The sequence below is a fragment of the Heptranchias perlo genome, chromosome 13 (genome assembly GCF_035084215.1).
Source record: "Heptranchias perlo isolate sHepPer1 chromosome 13, sHepPer1.hap1, whole genome shotgun sequence".
Classification (NCBI taxonomy): Eukaryota; Metazoa; Chordata; class Chondrichthyes; order Hexanchiformes; family Hexanchidae; genus Heptranchias; species Heptranchias perlo.
Genome location: NC_090337.1, coordinates 55,908,394 through 55,927,993, shown reverse-complemented (window position 1 = coordinate 55,927,993; position 19,600 = coordinate 55,908,394). Strand labels below are relative to the sequence as shown.

Below are 19,600 nucleotides of genomic sequence, written 5' to 3'. Positions count from 1 at the left end.
CAAGAAGTCACAAGGATGTCACAAGGATGTAACAAATGGAAAATGTTAAATTGGCTCATCAGTCACCCTCTTGGTTGAGTCAGAAGGCTGTGGATTCAAACTCCAACTTCAGCACATAACCTAGGCTTACATTTCAGCAAAGTACATCTATTTGAAGAGCAGTGAGTTCTCCCGGTGTCATGGCCATTATTGCCCCAACCATAACCACCAAAAATCAAATATACTGGCCATTATCACATATTACTGTTTGTGGGACATGACTATATAAATTGGCTGCTGCGTTCGCCTACATAACAGTTAGTGCACTTCAAAGTAATTCTTGGTTTGGAATGTTTTGATGCAAGCACTTCATTTCACTCATGAGGTAGGGGTGCTCTTCTGCATTCAGGGTTAAGATACATGTTAAGGCAGAATAAAGGAAGCTCTGAAATCCCTCAACTTAATAGGCACATAAATGTACAAACAATACAATCTTCAATGATTGAGATTTGTGACCATTTCTTTTTATCACTTTTTAAGAGTAAGGAGATTAAATCTGCATATTCCAAAAATGCTGCAAATTACTTGGCTTAAGATGTTAAGAAAATAATGGTGAGACTTGCAAATCAGTGTGTGACCACAAGAGTTACATGCATTAATTAACAAGGAGAGATACCTGTCTGGAAGGCTGGGTTTGTACCAGCGTACATAGTAGGAGAAAAGGCAGGAGCAGCTGCTGCATAGCCCACTGGAAAACCTGCTTTGTTTAAAAAAGATCAAACTAAATTAGCCAAAAGAATGAGACAGTACAAAAAAGGCAACAGCTAAGCACAAACATAAGTTCATTACACAGAAACTGGTTTCCCCATGGAACAAAAATGTTAATACTTTCCGAAGTAAAATTAGACCATGCCATCACTGTATTCCAACAGTTTTGAGGATCACTGACCACAGACAGAAGGAACAAAAGATTAATGAATGTTATCCATACCCCTTTCTAATTACTTCAATGATCAACTAACATTCTCATTTTCAAGCACATTTCTTCAAACCCCAAGTGCTGATGACAAAGTGGAGAAGAACAAACTTGAAGGAAATCAGTGAAGTTGACAGTGTAAGGGAGTTGAATATGAGTTATTAACATGACTGCAGAAAGACAAGTCAAAGGGATGAAGCCTCAGTTATAGCTTGGATTCAAACCCAATCCCAGAAACTACAGTAGTGTCCAAACACACTACACCACCCAGTATTTCAATGGCACACATGAATTTAGTGCTCCTGCAGTCAGGCTCCTTAATTGCTCCATGGTATTAAGATCAGATAAGGTCATGAGCACTCACTACTTCATTTAATCTTTACCTCCAGACCCCACCAACAATAATTAACTATATTTCTTAACCAGTCATATATGAAGCATTGATTTTTTTAATTTACCTGGGTATCCAATTCCTTTTGGATTTGCATATGGAACCCCTGAAGCGGCTGAACTGTAGACTGGGTTCATGGTGTTTCTCAGGAGCTGTGCAACAGAAAATACATATTCAACATCTTTCTGTTCCCACTGGTAAATAATCCAGCCACAATGACACTCGTTTAGTTTTTACAAACTTTTGATCAAAACTAAAGCATGGTAGAAAAAAGGTTCCTCCTCATACTGCTTCCTGTAAGTCGTTCCTCTATGAAAAGCTTACAGCAATTTGAAACCATTGCAAACGAGCTGTAGTGGCAAAACAATCATTTGTAGAGAATCAAAATTATTTTATCACTACAACTGCATGCATAAGCTTTAGAATAAGTAAATACCACTTAAATTAGTAAGAGCTGGCATAATGAAGGAGCTATGGCTAACCCACTGCGCACCATGTACAGCAAACAATCACAGGCTACTTCCAGGTTACTTCCTGCTTAATATTTTTTCAGGGCAGAGGCTAGCAGAACTACCACAATGATAACTGCTTGAAAAAAAGGCACAAAAGTTCTTGCAAATAAACAGAATGATGCAGGGTTAGTTCTTATTTAAGCCTAACTTACAGACTAAGCTTCAGATCAAATTTGAAAACTGGGATCCTCATACTTAAGGGGAAGTCATTAGATTTCCCTGTTGCTTGACCAGGATGTTACTCCTGTAACCACATGCCAAGATTTTTTTTCTGCAATGCTTTCCCTTGGGTACGTGACACTTTTCGAAGTTTCGGACAGGCGGCCGAGAAGAGTACTAACATTTCCAGGGGGTCCCTCATAGGCTAAGGTTTGAAAACCGCTAGTTTCAATTCAACATGATGGTGCTTTGGAGAAGCAAGCGAGAACATGCAAATCAGTGACTTCACCATAAATATTCTGGTTCAATTAACTCAAAGGATTTAAATTTCTACATGAAACTTGTGGACAGAAAACGGTTTCCGAATGCACACATTTTCTGACAGAACAAACTCTGCAGAAATTTAACAAATCACCTTTAAGTGGACCAATAGTTACCTTGTCCAGTGAAGACTCGATGAATACTCATGTCAGTTTTTTGCAGCAAATCAAGTTTGGGTAGATTAAAACAGAATTTCATTGTTGGAAGTACCAATCATTATGGATTGGGGGTGAGCTCTGAAGTAATTTCTAAATCCCTGTGAATTACTGCATGGATCAGAAAAATTCAGAATTCTGAAGTACATCTACCTGTTTGTGCTGTGCTAACAGCAGGCTAAACGATCAGCTACATGTAATAGGGGAGAAAAACAATTCCAGGATTAACAAACCAGGTTTTGTTGTGCTAGGGTTGCACTGGAAAGGCCACTTGTTTAACTGAGATCACAAAGTAAAGTTACCCTATGCAAGAGGGGGGAAAATGAACTGCTCATGTATAAAGTTTTTGGAACATGAAAAATCTCAAGTTAAAAAAGATTTGAGGCCATCATTCTTTATCATGCAGTTACTCACTGGATAAACACATGTCCTGAGCAATGTGGAGCAGAAAGGTACCAGGTCCATTCTGTTCTTCACCCAGTTAACCAAGCCTGATCAAGGGCGTTACAAATTAAGCATTTTTGCCCACTACAAATGAGGATTTGTGGATCTTAGCCAAGCATAAGACTCAGAAGTGATATCCTACCTCTCCACCATTACAGCTGAAATACCTCCTGACACTCACTATCTAGGCATACATGTGAAGATTGTCTTTTGCATTCGGTACGAGGATTGGCTGCCTACACCCAATGAACTGTAACCCAGAATCAGCTGCTGTTGCAAGAGAGAAAATTGAAGCAACCCAATTGTTAAAATAAAAACAAAAGCTTTTATTTTTGAACCAAAATACGAGAAAAATTTATTAACAAGCTTTGCAGATTAGAAGACAGAAATACTGCACTGCAGAGAAACATTCAGCAAAGCTCAGATTATTTTTTTGCCCCCCAAGGTCTAAACCTACACATGAAATTCAGTTGAAAGCTTCATAAATTACGATATGTCAATATTCACCAAAAATTGAAATGAAACCCATGATATATATTTTGAAGAATTTTTATTTAAGTGACATTTATTCCCATTGCTATACTGCATGTCATTGAATCATAACTCAAAACTGAGCTCTTGGGCAATCAAATGAACAGAACGGCTAGTCAGGAGAAGATTTACAAGTGCCATTTCCAATAATTTTGAAGAAATAAGAGTCGGAGGCAATCTTCGAACAATCAATGCAGCACATGATTAAAGAACTCCATTGATTTAATTGAGTTTACAGGCAGGTTGAAGGGCTAATTGCTATGAAACATAGAAATATAATGCCAGCTAGTGAACTGTGCTAATTTCATTAAATACATTTTTAAAATTAATAAGCATTGGTGTTGATATAGCAGTATAAGGAATACCAAATTCTGACGCCAGTCCAGTTTACCTAAACAAGTACATTTTCAATGAGCTTCCAATGTATTTTTCTACATTGTTAATTTCCCCCCTATTATTTTTCTTCCCTCAGAGGATTACAGCCACAAGGGCTGGAGGGCAGGTGGTTCCCAGGCCTCCACCAAAACCTCTTCACATTGCCATGGTTCGATCATGACTGACTTGATGCCCCCCCCTCCATCCCATGATTTTGCTCCCTGGGAGCTGATGTCACATCAGATTACCACTTCCAGTGGATAACTATTGAAACAAGTCTATGCCTTGCCACTCCGTGGGCAAAAGTGCCAATAGCTACATCCACAATACACTAATTTATTTTAAAATGCATTTTCAACAATTCTCAATTTGATTTGCATATCTATTAGTGAAGGAGATTCAATAGATGAATCGAAACTACTACAGACAACCCATTGCTTATCGATCTAAAAATATGACTACGGAGTAGGAGAGTGGGATTAGTTTTGAACTGCTCTGTGCCTGCTCTTTACTAGAGCAATTCAACAGACAGCTCTCTGCTGTGCTATAAGCTCTAAGTATTCAAACTTGATTCACAAAATTAAATTTGGCTGGCACAGTTAAATCTAATCTTAGAAGGTACACATTTGAATTGTAAGCAATAAATTCACCAAATTTGAATGTGCCTTTTTTAAATATAATACATAAACCCAATAGAATCTGTGAATTAATTCATTTCATGTTTTGTGTAACAGTATACATTTGCAAAGCATTAACTTTTGCCAACACCACAAAATTGTGAGGTGTAAGTTCACGATTCCTTGAAGCATAGCCCTCACCCTATCTGGAGCTCAAATATATTTTTGTCTGCGATGTAGCTTTGTATAACTGCTGATAAATTTATGTTTGCTATTTTCAAATATTGCATACTAATTAGCAGGTAATTCCAGCAAATTTAAATCATAAACCAATTATTAATAGGAAAACAGTAATGCAAATTAAATTAGTTTTTCTGCATTCACCATGGCAAAGTCAATGCCAGAAATTGCACAAACTTATGGTGTTAAACACACTCCACAAGTTGCTGCTGGTGCAAGGGCAAACTGGGCCAACATTAAATCTAAGAACGTAAATCAGGCTAGAAGGTCTGGAATGACTGAAATTTAGCAGAGCAAGGCTCCCTCCTCCAAGGAGTTTCATCCGGATTGTTTAATTGTTGCTACGCAGTGACTTGCAATGTTAAGTGCAGAGTAATACGCCATCTCTCAGATCCACTTTTTAGCTAGTATTACACCAGAGTATGCCACCCATTCTTTGAATATATGTATTATTCATCAGCCGATATCATGCCAGTTTATAGATTTTAACTTGATTCCTTTTGTAGGTTAGAAAAAGATAATTCTCCATCATAGCGCATCATGGGAATTGAGTGAGCAACACAGAGTGGCTCAATAAGAAAAAACTTGACTAGCAAATGACCTTTCAACAGTAAACTTCAATATGATAGGAGGGCAACCTATCAGAGCTGAACTGAAACAATGCACATTTGCATCTTAAAGTGAAGTTATTGCTAAATTCTCCAGCATTGTATTCAGTGTTGTTTGTGATTAGTGCCTCAGACATCAATGCAATAACTTAGAATTCAAATTCTCCATTGCTGGCTAACTTATTCATATGAATTTTGTGGTGAAGGAAACTCGCATTGTGGAATGGAACTGACAAAATGGGAGTTGGTCTGATTTTTAATTTGGAGACTGATTTCTCTTCACTAGATACAAAATGGAAGAGCTACACTCAAGTTTACGAGAAGCAGATACTGTTTAAAAAGATTCTCAGATGGCTGGGGCAGATTGTTTAAACTATTAATATACACAGCTTGACAAACAGAAGTAACTTCTGTTGTGCTCCATACATGAATGCATTCAGATTGAAATACAGGAGAAAATAAAACTATAAGCTACTGCTGAGTAAGGTGCTTAAACTTAACATTTTGATTGCCGACTGCTGCAAAGAAATTGAACTCCACAAAAAATTCTTGTAAGAGTTGAAATTTTCCCCATTTAGGATGTGGTGGATAGAGCTTCCATAACACTTATGCACGTACAACTGTAAGAACATGAAGAAACAGCAATTTGAGTTAAACCCAATAAAAGTCTCAAAAGACAAAAACTTCATCCCCCTCCCCTGCCATAAACAAGTAGGATGGCCCAGAGAGCTAACAACTTGTCTTATTTTAATATGGAGACGCCAGAGCTTTTATAATAAAAGCACGAGTGGCTGGAGATACAAAATAACAATCAGATTTTTAAAATATTACTAGCAGATCGCCTGTGATATTGCTCAGGAGTCTGGGGAAGTGGGGGGTTCAGACCCCATAGTGGTGCATTGCGCTCAATTTTGGGCACTGAACCTCAGGAAAGATAATGATTTTGGAAGGGGTACAGCACAGATTCACCAGAATGATATGAGCTTAAAGCCTAAAATTATGACAGGCTGCATAAATTTGGCTTGTATTCAGATTGAGGGGTGATCTGATAGAGGTGTTTAAAATGATAAAGGGATTCAGCAGGATAGATACAGAAGAAGGAATTCATCTGATGGGGGAAATCCAGAACAAGAGGGCATCATCTTAAAATTAGAGCTGGGCCATTTAGGAATGAAATCAGAAAGCACTTTTTAAATACAAAAAGGTAGTGGAAATCTGGAACTTGCTCCCTGAAAGGCTGTGGATGCTGGGACAATTGAAGTTTTCAAGACAAATCCATAGATTTGTGTCAGGTAATAGAGCAAGGCAGGTAACTGGAATTAAGGTACAGATCAGCCATGATCTAACTGAATGGTAGAACAGGCTTGAGGGGCTGAACCACCCACTCCTGTTCCTATGACAATAGCAGTGTTATGCCAAGTAATGCACAATGTATCAGTGCCACTGAGTGACTTATTGTCGCTGTAATTCAGTTTTCACTATACTCGCACTCTGACTCGCCATGAGCAATGTCACAGACGATACACTGCTTTGTAACAGGAGCTATAAACAACATGTGACAGGGAAAGTGTGAGACAAAGCAAGTGCAATACTTTAGTGCACCAGACTTGGGAATTTTACCAGCGCTTTGAAGATCGAATTCTGCAACTGACAGTTTTTGCACGTAAACAGCAAATGAGTGGCACTGATCATATGTTACTTCGCACATTTTTTTAAAAAAGTGATTACTTGCAATTTGGGTGCCACCGACAAGGCAGTATTTATTGCCTATTCCTATTTGCCTTGGACATTAAAAGTGAACCACATATTATGGGACTGGAAGGGGTGACAGGCTCATTGACCTGAAGAACACTGGTGAGCCAGTTGCATTTCAGCAGTTTTCATTGTCACTTTGTTGCTAGGCCACAAATTACCCCATTTATTGAATTCAATTTCAGAACTTGTAACCTCTAGGTTGCTAGTCTAGTATTATAATCATTAAGCTACTATAGCCTTATGAATTTTTTCATCTTATTCAAATTCCAGGATATACAGGAAGATGGTAGGCAACATTCTACAGACAGATACCTGGAGTTTACCAATTGCAGGAGCAAGATTGCGGGGTTTTAAAGCTGTTATTGGGAAGCGGTGTTGGGCTTCCGTAGCATTGGTGGGTGGCTCTAGATATGACAATATTGCAGATGAGCTTGTTGTTTAATAAACGGAGGGAGAACTGGAACAGTTTGAGCGGGGTGGGGAGGTCTGTGTGCACTGGTAGCATTTTTGGGGGATTATTGGTGGCGGCAATACTGGGGGGGGGGGGAATAAAGGGTTGGAAGTGCTGGGGTACGGAACAATGATGAGGGTCCATGGGAGCATTGGGGGGGGGGGGGGGGGAGGGAGCAGCGCACAAGTGTCACACTTGCTTTGTCTAACTCTGTCCCTGCTGCACTGGTGGAGGTGTTGAGGGCTGGTAGCACTGGTAGGCTCCAGGGGTTTTTGAGCAACTAAAAAGGTTGGTGACCTCTGTTTCAAGCTCTGGGAGAGGGTGAGTGCCTCTGGATTAATGCCACCGGAGAGGTGGTTCTAGGATTTGGCAAGATTTGAAGGAAGTTTTAGTTTAGCAGTGGTGGGGGTGGAGAGAAAAGGGTTCCTGGGCACTAGCAGATACCAGAAGGTCTCAGAGCGCTTTGGGAGGAGCTCCAGAACTTGACAGCACTAGAATCAGTGAAGACACAGGACTTCTGTGATCTGGCAGCGCTGGAGGAGGCGAGCAGACAATCACTGCCCTGATCCATCTGGCCTGAGGGCAGTTTACTGTACTGTTTGTACATTTACACTGCATTTACAACCCTCAGTGTAGCAGCTAACTGAAGAAAAGCGTGACCGAAAAGTTTTTATTTAAAAAATTGAATAATTTGACTCTTCTACTCCTTTGTGTTGGTAGCTATTGCTAACTGCTGATTTTTGATTGGAAGTTTTTTTTTAAAAATATCAATGATTGGTAGTTTTCATACGTGAGCTTCCAATCATAGGTAGTTTCTTTAACACAGGAAGGTAAGAAAATTTGTATTCCTATCAGCACTCAATAGGCTTTTAAGAACTCCAAATTAAAACAGCATCACCTGTGTTGTACAACTGCTTCTCAGAGGTGACCCGGCTGAATTGGTTCATTCGACACCCCAAGTCCATATACAGACATACTTGGCATTTAATAGATCATACATTTTAATCTCCATATGGCTATTTGCTGTCAGTGATTCAACTGCACACTTGCCTAGTCAGCATACTCTACAAAATGGGATTTTCACGATGTTCAGAAGCCCATTTCATGACTGACCAAGGATTGGGATAATGCTTAGGGAAGGGTTAGAAGTATAACAATCGTAAACTTAGGTATTTCATGTCAGTCAATCAAATGATTTATGCTCAAGTTCATAGCACGTTTCAGGAGGTGGTCAACCCGCAGCTTATGAGTGCAGGCAGAGGGGAACTGGGTGACCGCCAGACAGACAAGGAGGACCAGGTAAGTAGTGCAGGGGTCTCGAGTGCATCTCACTCTCTAAGCAGTATTCAGTTCTGGATACTGGTGAGGGAGAGGGTTCCTCTGCAGAGCGCACAGAGCCAAGTCCACAGCACCGTGGCTGGCTCAGCTGTACGAGGGGGAAGGGGTCAAGAGAGCAATAGGAATAGGAGATTCTATAGTTAGGGGAGCAGACAGGTGTTGCTGCGGCCGCAGATGTGATTCCAGGATGATAAGTTGCCTCCCTAGTGCCGGGGTCAAGGATGTCACTGAGCGGCTGCAGAATCTTCTGGGGGGGGGGGGGGGTGAGCAGCCAGAGGTCGTGATCCGTATCAGTACTGACAACATAGTTAGGAAAGAGATTAAGAGCAGGACCTCAAAAGGTAGGAATCTCCAGATTATTCCCAGTGCCATGCACTAGTGAGCATTAAAATAGAAGGATAAAGCAGATGAATGCGTGGCTGGAGAGATGGTGCAGGAGGGAGGGCTTTAGATTCCTAGGGCATTGGGACCAGTTCTGGGGAAGGTGGAACCTGTACAGGCCAGACGGGTTACACCTCAACAGGGCTGGGACCAATGTCCTCGCGGGGAGGTTTGCTAATGCTGAGGGAGGGTTTAAACTAATTTGGCAGGGGGGTGGGCACCGGGATGTAGCAACGGAATGGAGAAACAAGGGGCACAAAGGATCAGGGGAGAAAAATAGCACTAAAGCAAGTAATAGTACAGTATTTGGTGGGATCAGACTAGGAGAGTAAAAGAAAGTCTAAGACTGGTTTGTAGTGCATGTGTGTAAACAAGGTTGGTGAGCTGCAGGTGCAAATGGCCACATGGGAATACGGTGTAGTGGCAACAACAGAGACCTGATTCAAAAAAATGGCAGGATTGGGTATTAAATATTCCTCGTTACAAGGTGTTCAGGATTGACAGGGAAGGATAGAAAGAGGGGTGGGAGGCAGGATTGATTAAGGAGAATATTGCAGTACTGGAGAGAGAGAGGATGCCCTAGAGGGGTCAAGGACAGAATCTATTTGTGATGTGGAGATGCCGGTGATGGACTGGGGTTGACAATTGTAAACAATTTTACAACACCAAGTTATAGTCCAGCAATTTTATTTTAAATTCACAAGCTTTCGGAGGCTACCTCCTTCCTCAGGTGAACGATTCCTGAGGAAGGAGGTAGCCTCCGAAAGCTTGTGAATTTAAAATAAAATTGCTGGACTATAACTTGGTGTTGTAAAATTGTTTACAAGAATCTATTTGGTTAGAGTTAAGAAACAATAGAAGTGCCATTACACTACTAGGTGTATTGTATAGGTCACCAACTAGTGGGAAGGATATAAAGGTGCAAATTTACAGGGAAATTACAAAGAGGTGCAAAAGCTATAGAGTAGTGATAACTGGGGACTTCAACTATCCTAATATACACTGGGATAATAAGGGGCATAGAGGGGGAGGAATTATTGAAATTTGTTCAGGATAACTTTCTTAACTAGTATGTTTCCAGCCCAACTGGAACTTGGTTCTAGGGGATGAGGTGGGCCAAGTGGAGTAAGTGTCAGTGGGAGAGCATTTAGGGAGCAGCGAGCATAGTATCATAAGGTTTAGAATAGATATGGAAAAGGACACGGACCACTAAGGTAAAAATACTCAATTGGAGGAGGGCCAATTTCAATGGGATGAGAACAGATCTGGCCCGGGTAAATTGGAATCAAAGATTGTCAGGCAAATCTGTAATTGAAGAGTGGGCAGCCTTTAAGGAGTAGATGGTTCGGGTACAGTCTAGGCACATTCCCATGAGGCAGAAAGGTAGGGCAACTAAAGCCAGAGCTCCCTGGATGACAAGAGATAGTGAGTAAGATGAAACGGGAAAAAAGGGGCATTTGACATATCAGGTTGATAACACAACTGAGAACAAGGCGCAATATAGAAAGTTCAGAGGGGGAGTAAAAAAAGATATCAAAAGGGGCAGAGAGTATGAGAATAGACTGGCAGCCAACATAAAAAGGGAATCTAAAAATCTTCTACAGGCATGTAAACAGTAAATGGGTAGTAAGAGGAGGGGTGGGGCCAATTAGGGACCATAAAGGAGATCTATTCATGGAGGCAAAGGGGATGGCCGAGGTACTAATGAGTACTTTGCATCTGTCTACATCAAGGAAAAAGATGCTGCCAGAATCTCAATAAAGGAAGATATAGTTGAGATACTGGTTGGGCTAAAAATTGATCAAGAAGTGGTACTTGAAAGGCTAGCTGTACTTAAAGTAGATAAGTCACCCAGTCCGGATAGGATGCATCCTAGGTTAGGGGGAAGGAAGGGTGGAAATTGCAGCAGTACTGGCCATTATCTTCCAAACATCCGTAGATACCGGGGTGGTGCCAAAGGATTGGAGAATTGCAAATGTTACACCTTTTTTCAAAAAAAGTGTAAGGATAAACCCAGCAACTACAGGCCAGACAGTTTAACCTCAGAGGTGGGGAAACTTTTAGAAATGATAATCCGGAACAAAATAACAGTCACATGGACAAGGGTGGATTGATTAGGGAAAACCAGCACGGATTTGTTAAAGGCAAATGATGTTTAACTAACTTGATAGAGTTTTTTGATGAAGTGACAGAGGGTAGATGAGGGCAATACAGTTGATGTGGTTTATGTGGACTTTCAAAAAGGCATTTGATAAAATGCCACACGGTAAGCTTAGCATCAAGATTGTGGCCCATGAAATAAAGGGGACAGTAGCAACATGGATATAGAATTGGCTAAGGGACAGGAAACAGTATAGTGGTGAACGGTTGTTTTTCGAACTGGAGGGAGGTGTACAGTGGTGCTCCCCAGGGGTCAGTGCTGGGGCCACTTCTTTTCTTGATATATTAATGACTTGGATTTGGGTGTACAGGGCACAATTTCAAAATTTGCAGATAACAAAACTTGGAAGGGTAGCAAACAGTGAGGAGGATAATGATAGACTTCAAGAGGATATAGACAGGCTGGTGGCATGGGCAGACGAAATTTAACATAGAAAAATGCGAAGTGATACATTTCAGTAGGAAGAACGAGGAGAGGCAATATAAGCTAGAGGGCACAATTCTAAAAGGGATACAGGAACAGAGATCTGAGGGTATATGTGCACAAATCATCAAAGGTGGCAGGGCAGGTTGAGAAAGCAGTTAAAAAAGCATACGGGATCCTGGGCTTTATAAATCGAGGCATGGACGACAAAAGTATGGAAGTCATGATGAACCTTTATTATGGTTCGGCCACAACTGGAGTTCTGGGCACTGCATTTCAAGAAAGGTGTAAAGGCCTTAGAGAGGGTGCAGAAGAGATTTACTAGAATGATTCCAGGGGTAAGGGACTTGAGTCTCATGGATAGACTGGAGAAGCTGGGGTTGTTCTCCTTGGAACAGAGATGGTTGCAAGGAGATTTGATAGTGGTATTCAAAATCATGAAGGGTCCAGACAGAGTCGAAAGAGAAACTATTCCCAATGGCGGAAGGGTCAAGGACCAGAGGACATAGATTTAAGGTGATTGGCAAAAGAACCAAAGATGACATGAGGGGAAAAACTTTTTTTTTTAAAACACAGCGGGTGGTTAGGATCTGGAGTGCACTGCCCGAGGGGGTGGTGGAGGCAGATTCAATTATGGCCTTCAAAAGGGAACTGGATAAGTACTTGAAAGGAAAAAATTTGCAGGGCTACGGGGAAAGGGTGGGGGAGTAGGACGAACTGGATTGCTCTTGCATAGAGCCAGCGCGGACTCGATGGGCCGAATGGCTTCCTTCCGTACTGTAACTTTTCTATGCTCCAAAGCCTTCCATAATCGAGCACACTTCAAATATTGTGAACTGGTGCCAATACATCCACCGCTATTTCAGTACAAAGCAACGAGTGAAATTTTTCTGCATCACTAACAGATTGTACTTGGTGAAATTATATCAGGGACATCAGTGAGAACTCAACTGAGTAACGTTCACCTTCCATAAAAGATGACATAAGAATGTTAAGAATGCTGAGCAGTTAATTCTACATTCAAGTCCATCAGCATTTTCACTTGAAAGACGACATAATTCCCGATACAACTGTCCACTTCACACCAGTATGGGCATGATGTTACAAATGGAAGCATTGTACACATTTTTGGCCAGTAATAATGGAGTTTCTGCTCCTTCTCATTAACAGACATTCATTTTTGCTTTACTCCTGCCAACTGCATTGTGCAGAACAAACCAAATGCATACTCAGCATTGACTGGTATTTTCTAGTAAGGAGGCTGCTCTGCAGATTTATAGGATGGCAGGCAGTGGGAGGCAAGGTACAACAGGGGAAAACAAAGGAATTAATTGCAGCAGCTTGTGGTTTTGAGAGCATGGCCACTTTAATAAATTAGGACTGCAAATCACTAATGCACAACCCACATCGCTTCTTTTTTCATTAAAACAAATACACTAATGCAAAGCTTGTCATTTTAAAAAAGTGCTAAAAAAGAAGCTAATAAGATGCCTACATCTTTGTGGATCTGAAGCCAGTAAGAAAGCATGGTGTATTTTATCAAATGTTAAGTGAATGTTAGATCCAGGCTACACTAGTAGCTTGATGAATAAGGCAGCACCACCAATGCTTAGAGGGCCCGAGACCCAACGGGAGAGGTGATTTGCAGACAACTCCAAAAATAGCAGTTCTCCCCTCCAACTGCAATATAAACACTGCCATCGGTGCCAGCAACGCTTTATCGCACTGGGCCGCTCAGCCGTGTGCTTCAATAACAAATCTGCATCTCAGCTATTGGGGATGCTGAGTCACAATCTAAAAATGTGCAAACCCAAACATGGGTTCTTTTCCTGCAGCAGCTGCAATAAAGCATACAATACAAATGGGGCACTAGGATGTAGTATTGCAGATGTGCATCTTAAAGTGTGTCTAACACAAGTCGGTAAGGTTCAACTAATGTCCCAGTTCATGCTCTTAAGCTTTTTGAGTAACAATGTAAAAAGGCAAATGCAGTTACATATTGCTGTTGAGACAAATCAGAAGTCCATGCACATGTACTCAAATCATGCACAGGGCATTGCTCAGAGGCCTCTCAGCAAATGAAATTTCACATCACAAAAGAAAAACCTAACCAGACCAGCTATTTTCCAGGTTTTTTAATTTATTCAAAAGCCAGCCACTTGCATCACAAGTTCAGCTGTGGTGCAAAGCCTCCAGTTCTGTATTGCACATTTGACATTGGCACAGTAGAAAATATTATGCCACATTCGCCAACCTAGTTTAACTTATTTTTATTGCATTTATACTTGGCATTAGTTGCTTACTGCACTGCTGCCAGCAGAAAGACTTCTAATGCAAATGTAGAGGAAATAACGTTGCAAGTTTGTCCATTTCAGTTTGCTACATAATCTAAGTAATGCTACTAGATGGGCTAATCATAGCATCTGAAAACAAAATATTAGAGCATATAATTCATCTAAGTTGGAACACTGAATGTTGAAAATCACAAAGCAAATCACCCATGACTATTTCTCATACTGAAAACAAGTTTGTGATAAATTCTTCACATTTTTATTCTAAATTGCTTTCAAAGCTATATCTCAAGTTAGTCAACTTATTCCAAACATCATTTAAAACACATTGCAATATTCTGGAAACACTTATACAAGAAATCAATGAACGTGGTTTGCAAACTAAGTTCTTTTTACAAATTTCATCAGAAACACTGGAAATAGAGGGACAGGAAAATAGGAGAGAAGCGACCAAAGGAAGTATACAAAAACAAATCTAGAGTCTAAACTAATATCACAAGATCACTCTACTCCCTCACTTTGTCTTCCACATTAAGCAAGATGGTCTCGATAGCCACACAAACACAAGAGATCTTATTTTCTTACCAAATAAACTTGCTAAGAGGATGAGAAGGAATTTGAAACTGACCACAAATTACATGGCAGTCACTGGAATTTTAGTAGCACACAATAGTCAGTAGTATTATGTCTACTTAAACTGTGGAAAAACTATAGATTTTGTTCTTCCAAAATTAAGTTTTGTATGGAGAGAGCAACGTGAACTATATAATATGAAGGTGAAATATTGATGAATATAATTGTCTCCAGTAGTAACAGAAACATGAGATGAATGAAGGGCATCTCATAAGCAGCATACTGGCACAATACTAAGGCATCGACATGCTAAAATCTAGAATTCTCTCCTCCAAAAGGCTGTGGGTGTTGGGACAATTGAAGCTTTCAAGATTGAGAATGATACCTAATAAGAATCTATCAATCTCAGTGTAAGGGTATCAAGGTATATGAAGCCACAATGGGTAAATGGAGTTAAGGTACAGACCAGCCATGATCTAATTGAATAGCAGAGCAGACTCATGGGGCTGATAGGCCAATGTTCCTAAACAAGCTTAGGGACACCTGAAAATTGAGAACTTAAGTTTTGAATACTGAAGGGGTAGTATCACCTTTGTGAGGAGTTTTCAGATAGAGGACGTTCGGAACATTCTGAATTTAATTTTTCACTACAGTTACCAATTTCTATCATTTAAAACTCTCAAACTTACTAGTGACAGATACAACTAGTCACATCACCGCACTTTCTAAACAAATTAGAAGTGTCATGCAAGTTGCTATAAAATGGTAAATCCATCCCTTTACCTTAAGCAGGGCTACATTACAATGAAAACCAATGGTGTACATATCTCCAGAACAAAGAAAGGGGGCTCATTGCTGAGTGAATCAATTTCCATCCACCTCACAGACCATTTTCAATTTTAGAAAACTAAGTTCAAGAAAATACTTAAAAATCACATTACATTTTGTTTAATGTTTCCAACTGCTTCTAAGATTTCATACAATAGAGCTTAATGAAACACACAGTAGAGCCTACTTTAAATCAGATGGTTTGATTAGCTAGAATGAACTCCAACATATTGCATAGCATATTGAGCAAACCTCTATCAACATTGCACTGTAGCTGTGCAATCACTTTCAGCAAATTTGATTTACAAATATTAATTTAGATGTAAATTCAACTTAAAACCAAAGCAAATGTTTATAGTACAGCAAGGCTGACATTGAGCCCATTAAACCCTTTGTGCCTTGAGTTTAGCAGCTAAATTTCTGATACGCATTGCTCAAAACAGGAACTTGAAAAAGCTATGGATTCATCAGACTGCAATATGCATAATCAAAGTTCCAGTGTTGTGCTGGTTTAGCACTTTTGTAGTTGGTGTTTAGTTTTGTGTACAAGTTAATGATGTTCACTTAATAATCATCTCATGTGTCAATGGTAGCAGTTTATATACCAATGCAACTTACTTCCTCTCAATTGTGAGCATTTTTATTAAATATTGGAAGGTAGCAGCTTAAGTTAGACAAAAAACAATGTATTCTCCCAGTTACCATCTAAAAATAAATGATGAGGACATTTCTTCATGTCTATGCGACTTAACTCATTCTAAATCAGGGCTTGCAATTAATTTTCCTCAACGTTAAATAAAGGGCATCTCATGTTGCTGAAACTAGCACTATTATTTCAAAAGCGAAGAGGACCAAAATGGCGATAATTTAAATTAAATCTCGGTAGTCGGCTGTGAGGCTTAAGATCTCACTTAAGAGATGGAACTGCTTTCAGTAATAATAAAAGAAAGCACAACAATGCAGTAGTAATGTTCAAGCAACAACTACAAGCCCGCTTTAATATGCCTCCAGGATTCATATATTTTATTCCAACCCAGCTGGGCTATGCCCGGCCTGTGACAGGTAGGAGCCTTCCAATTGTCAATGGCAGTAAACAGAAGCTCGCAAGAGACTGGGCAACGGCTCATGGTGGCAACTGTAAACCAAAATACGGCGGACATTACACCCCACCAAACCCCCTCCTCCTCCGGGTCAGGCCCGACTCGACCGCCCCCCTCACGGCCCCCCTCCGAAAACACAACGCGAACAGGGACTCAACGAGCGGCCTAGCGAGCGGCTCAGCCGCCGCCTACGAGCCCAGTGTCGTCGTCCCCCGGGGGGGGGGGGGGGGAGCGGCGTCTAGCGAGCGAGAGGATCAGCCGGCTCCGCAGAGGGAAGGGAAAGGAAAGGCAAGGCAAGGCGGGGATGGGCGGGAGAAAGAGGGGGCAAACGGCCGGGATCGGCAGCGCCGAGAATCGAGGCCTCCGAGTAAAATAATAATGAAGCCCGGGCCCAGCAACCGCGACGGGGGAGGGGGATAAAGGGGGGGGGGAGGGGGTGGGGAAGGAGGTTCCGCAACGGAGCGCCCACCCGCGGGGCGCCCACCCAGCCTGACCAACCGACTGACCGATTACAACGATGTGGCCTCGGCTCTGCACGGACGCTCCTCACTCTCCGCCTTTCACTCTCGCTCCTTCTCACATCAGCGACACTGCGCAGTAACTTCCACCCCACCGGACCACAGCACCACTTCCGGCCGGCCGCACCTCACTTCCGCTCCTCTCGCACAACCGCACGCACGGAATGGGACGCGTGATGACGTCATAAGGGGGAAGAGGGCGGGAGTTAAAAAAAAAATAACCTCCCCCGATTGGTCCTTTCCCTTGTATCAAATGCATCAAAACAGTAAGTTGGGAGGGAGGGAGGGGAACAATTTTCAGGTTAGGCTGTTCCATGAGTCCCATTAGAGATGGGTTCAGAAGATAAGGGTCAGGGGTGGCATGGTTAGATGGGAATGAACTCTGAAAGGTGCTAAATGTGGTGGGTTTTCAATGCCATTCTTGTTCCAAACATTCTTTAGTTCCTAAGCAAATGTTGTAATGGGCCGGAAATTGCTTTTAAAATTGAGGATGTGGAGATGCCAGTGATGGACTGGGGTGGTGGACAAATGTAAGGAGTCGCACTACACCAGGTAGTCCAACAGCTTTATTTGAAATCACAAGCTTTCGGAGCTTTGCTCCTTCGTCAGGTGAAGTGAAGAGATGCATATAGGCACAGCATATATAGTCAGAGAGCAATGCATGGTGATTGCAGATAATCTTTCTAACAGCCCTTTATCACACCTCGGCAGAGAGATAATCACAGCAATCAAAGGAGTGAATGGTGTTCAAACAGGTTAGTCAGGGAAACATTACATCCAAGAATACTGAGGTGGGGTCACAAGGGGTCAAATGTAGCAGATACTGGGGTTTGTATTGAAAACAGATAACTTTTTTTTGCTGGAAATCACAGCAGGTCCGGCCGCATCTGTGTATGGAGAACAGGCCAACTACGACTTGAGTCTGGATGACTTTACGTCAGGTGGGGTTACATGTAGCGTGACATGAACCCAAGATCCCGGTTGAGGCCGTCCTCATGGGTGCGGAACTTGGCTATCAATTTCTGCTTGACGATTTTGCGTTGTCGTGTGTCTCGAAGGCAGCCTTGGAGAACGCTTACCCGAAGATCGGAGGCTGAATGTCCTTGACTGCTGAAGTGTTCTCCGACTGGGAGGGAACCCTCCTGACTGGCGATTGTTGTGCGGTGTCCGTTCATCTGTTGTCGCAGTGTCTGCATGGTCTCGCTGATGTACCATGCTCCGGGGCATCCTTTCCTGCAACGTATGAGGTAGACAACATTGGCCGAGTCACAGGAGTATGAACCATGTACCTGGTGGGTGGTGTCCTCTCGTGTGATGGTGGTATCTGTGTCGATGATCTGGCATGTCTTGCAGAGGTTGCCGCGGCAGGGTTGTGTGGTGTCGTGGACGCTGTTCTCCTGAAAGCTGGGTAATTTGCTGCGAACGATGGTCTGTTTGAGGTTAGGTAGCTGTTTGAAGGCGAGTAGTGGAGGCGTGGGGATGGCCCTAGCGAGTAGTGGAGGCGTGGGGATGGCCCTACCTTCAAAGCATCCTACGCGCTCTCATCCTACGTGGGAGACTTCTACTGCCTCCCAAAGATACACAAAGCCAACGCACCCAGACGTCCTATCGTATCAGGCAACAGATCCCTGTGTGAGAACCTCTCTGGATACGTCGAGGGCATCCTGAAACCCATCGTACAGGGAACCCCCAGCTTCTGTCGCGACACTACAGACTTCCTACAAAAACTCAGTACCCACGGACCAGTTGAACCAGGAACACTCCTCACCACGATGGACATCTCTGCGCTCTACACCAGTATCCCCCACGATGACGGCATCGCTGCAACAGCCTCAGTACTCAACACCAACAACAGCCAATCTCCAGACGCCATCCTACAACTCATCCGCTTCATCCTGGATCACAATGTCTTCACCTTCGACAACCAGTCCTTTACCCAAACACACGGAACAGCCATGGGGACCAAATTCGCACCCCAATACGCCAACATTTTCATGCACAAGTTCGAGCAGGACTTCTTCACTGCACAGGACCTCCAACCAACGCTATACACCAGATACATCGACAACATTTTCTTCCTATGGACCCACGGCGAAGAATCACTGAAGAGACCACACAATAACATCAAAAAGTTGCATCCCACCATCAAACTCACCATGGACTACTCCTCAGAATCGGATTCATTCTTGGACACACTAATCTCCATCAAAGACAGGCACCTCAGCACCTCACTCTACCGCAAGCCCACGGACAACCTCACGATGCTCCACTTCTCCAGCTTCCACCCTAACCACGTCAAAGAGGCCATCCCCTATGGACAGGCCCTGCGAATACACAGGATCTGCTCAGACGAGGAGGAACGTGATGGACACCTACAGACGCTGAAAGACGCCCTCGTAAGAACGGGATATGACGCTCGACTCGTCGATCGACAGTTCCGACGGGCCACAGCGAAAAATCACATAGACCTCCT

At 42.3% G+C, this 19,600-nt stretch overlaps 1 protein-coding gene across 2 annotated transcripts in view; it reads right to left on the bottom strand.

Moving 5' to 3' along the window:
• Positions 1 to 17,266, bottom strand: part of fam168b (family with sequence similarity 168 member B) — a 30,995-nt gene extending 13,729 nt beyond the window's left edge. The window contains exons 1-3 of one of the 2 annotated variants that reach the window (XM_067995516.1): positions 17,116 to 17,266; positions 1,414 to 1,498; positions 656 to 736 (exon numbers count right to left, since the gene is read on the bottom strand). In XM_067995516.1, coding sequence (XP_067851617.1) covers positions 656 to 736; positions 1,414 to 1,483 — 151 coding nt within the window. In that variant the 5' untranslated portion in view covers positions 1,484 to 1,498; positions 17,116 to 17,266. Of the gene's footprint in view, positions 1 to 655; positions 740 to 1,413; positions 1,499 to 17,115 lie in introns of both variants that reach the window. The other variant, XM_067995515.1, reaches the window with a different exon arrangement.
• Positions 17,267 to 19,600: the final 2,334 nt, after the last annotated feature.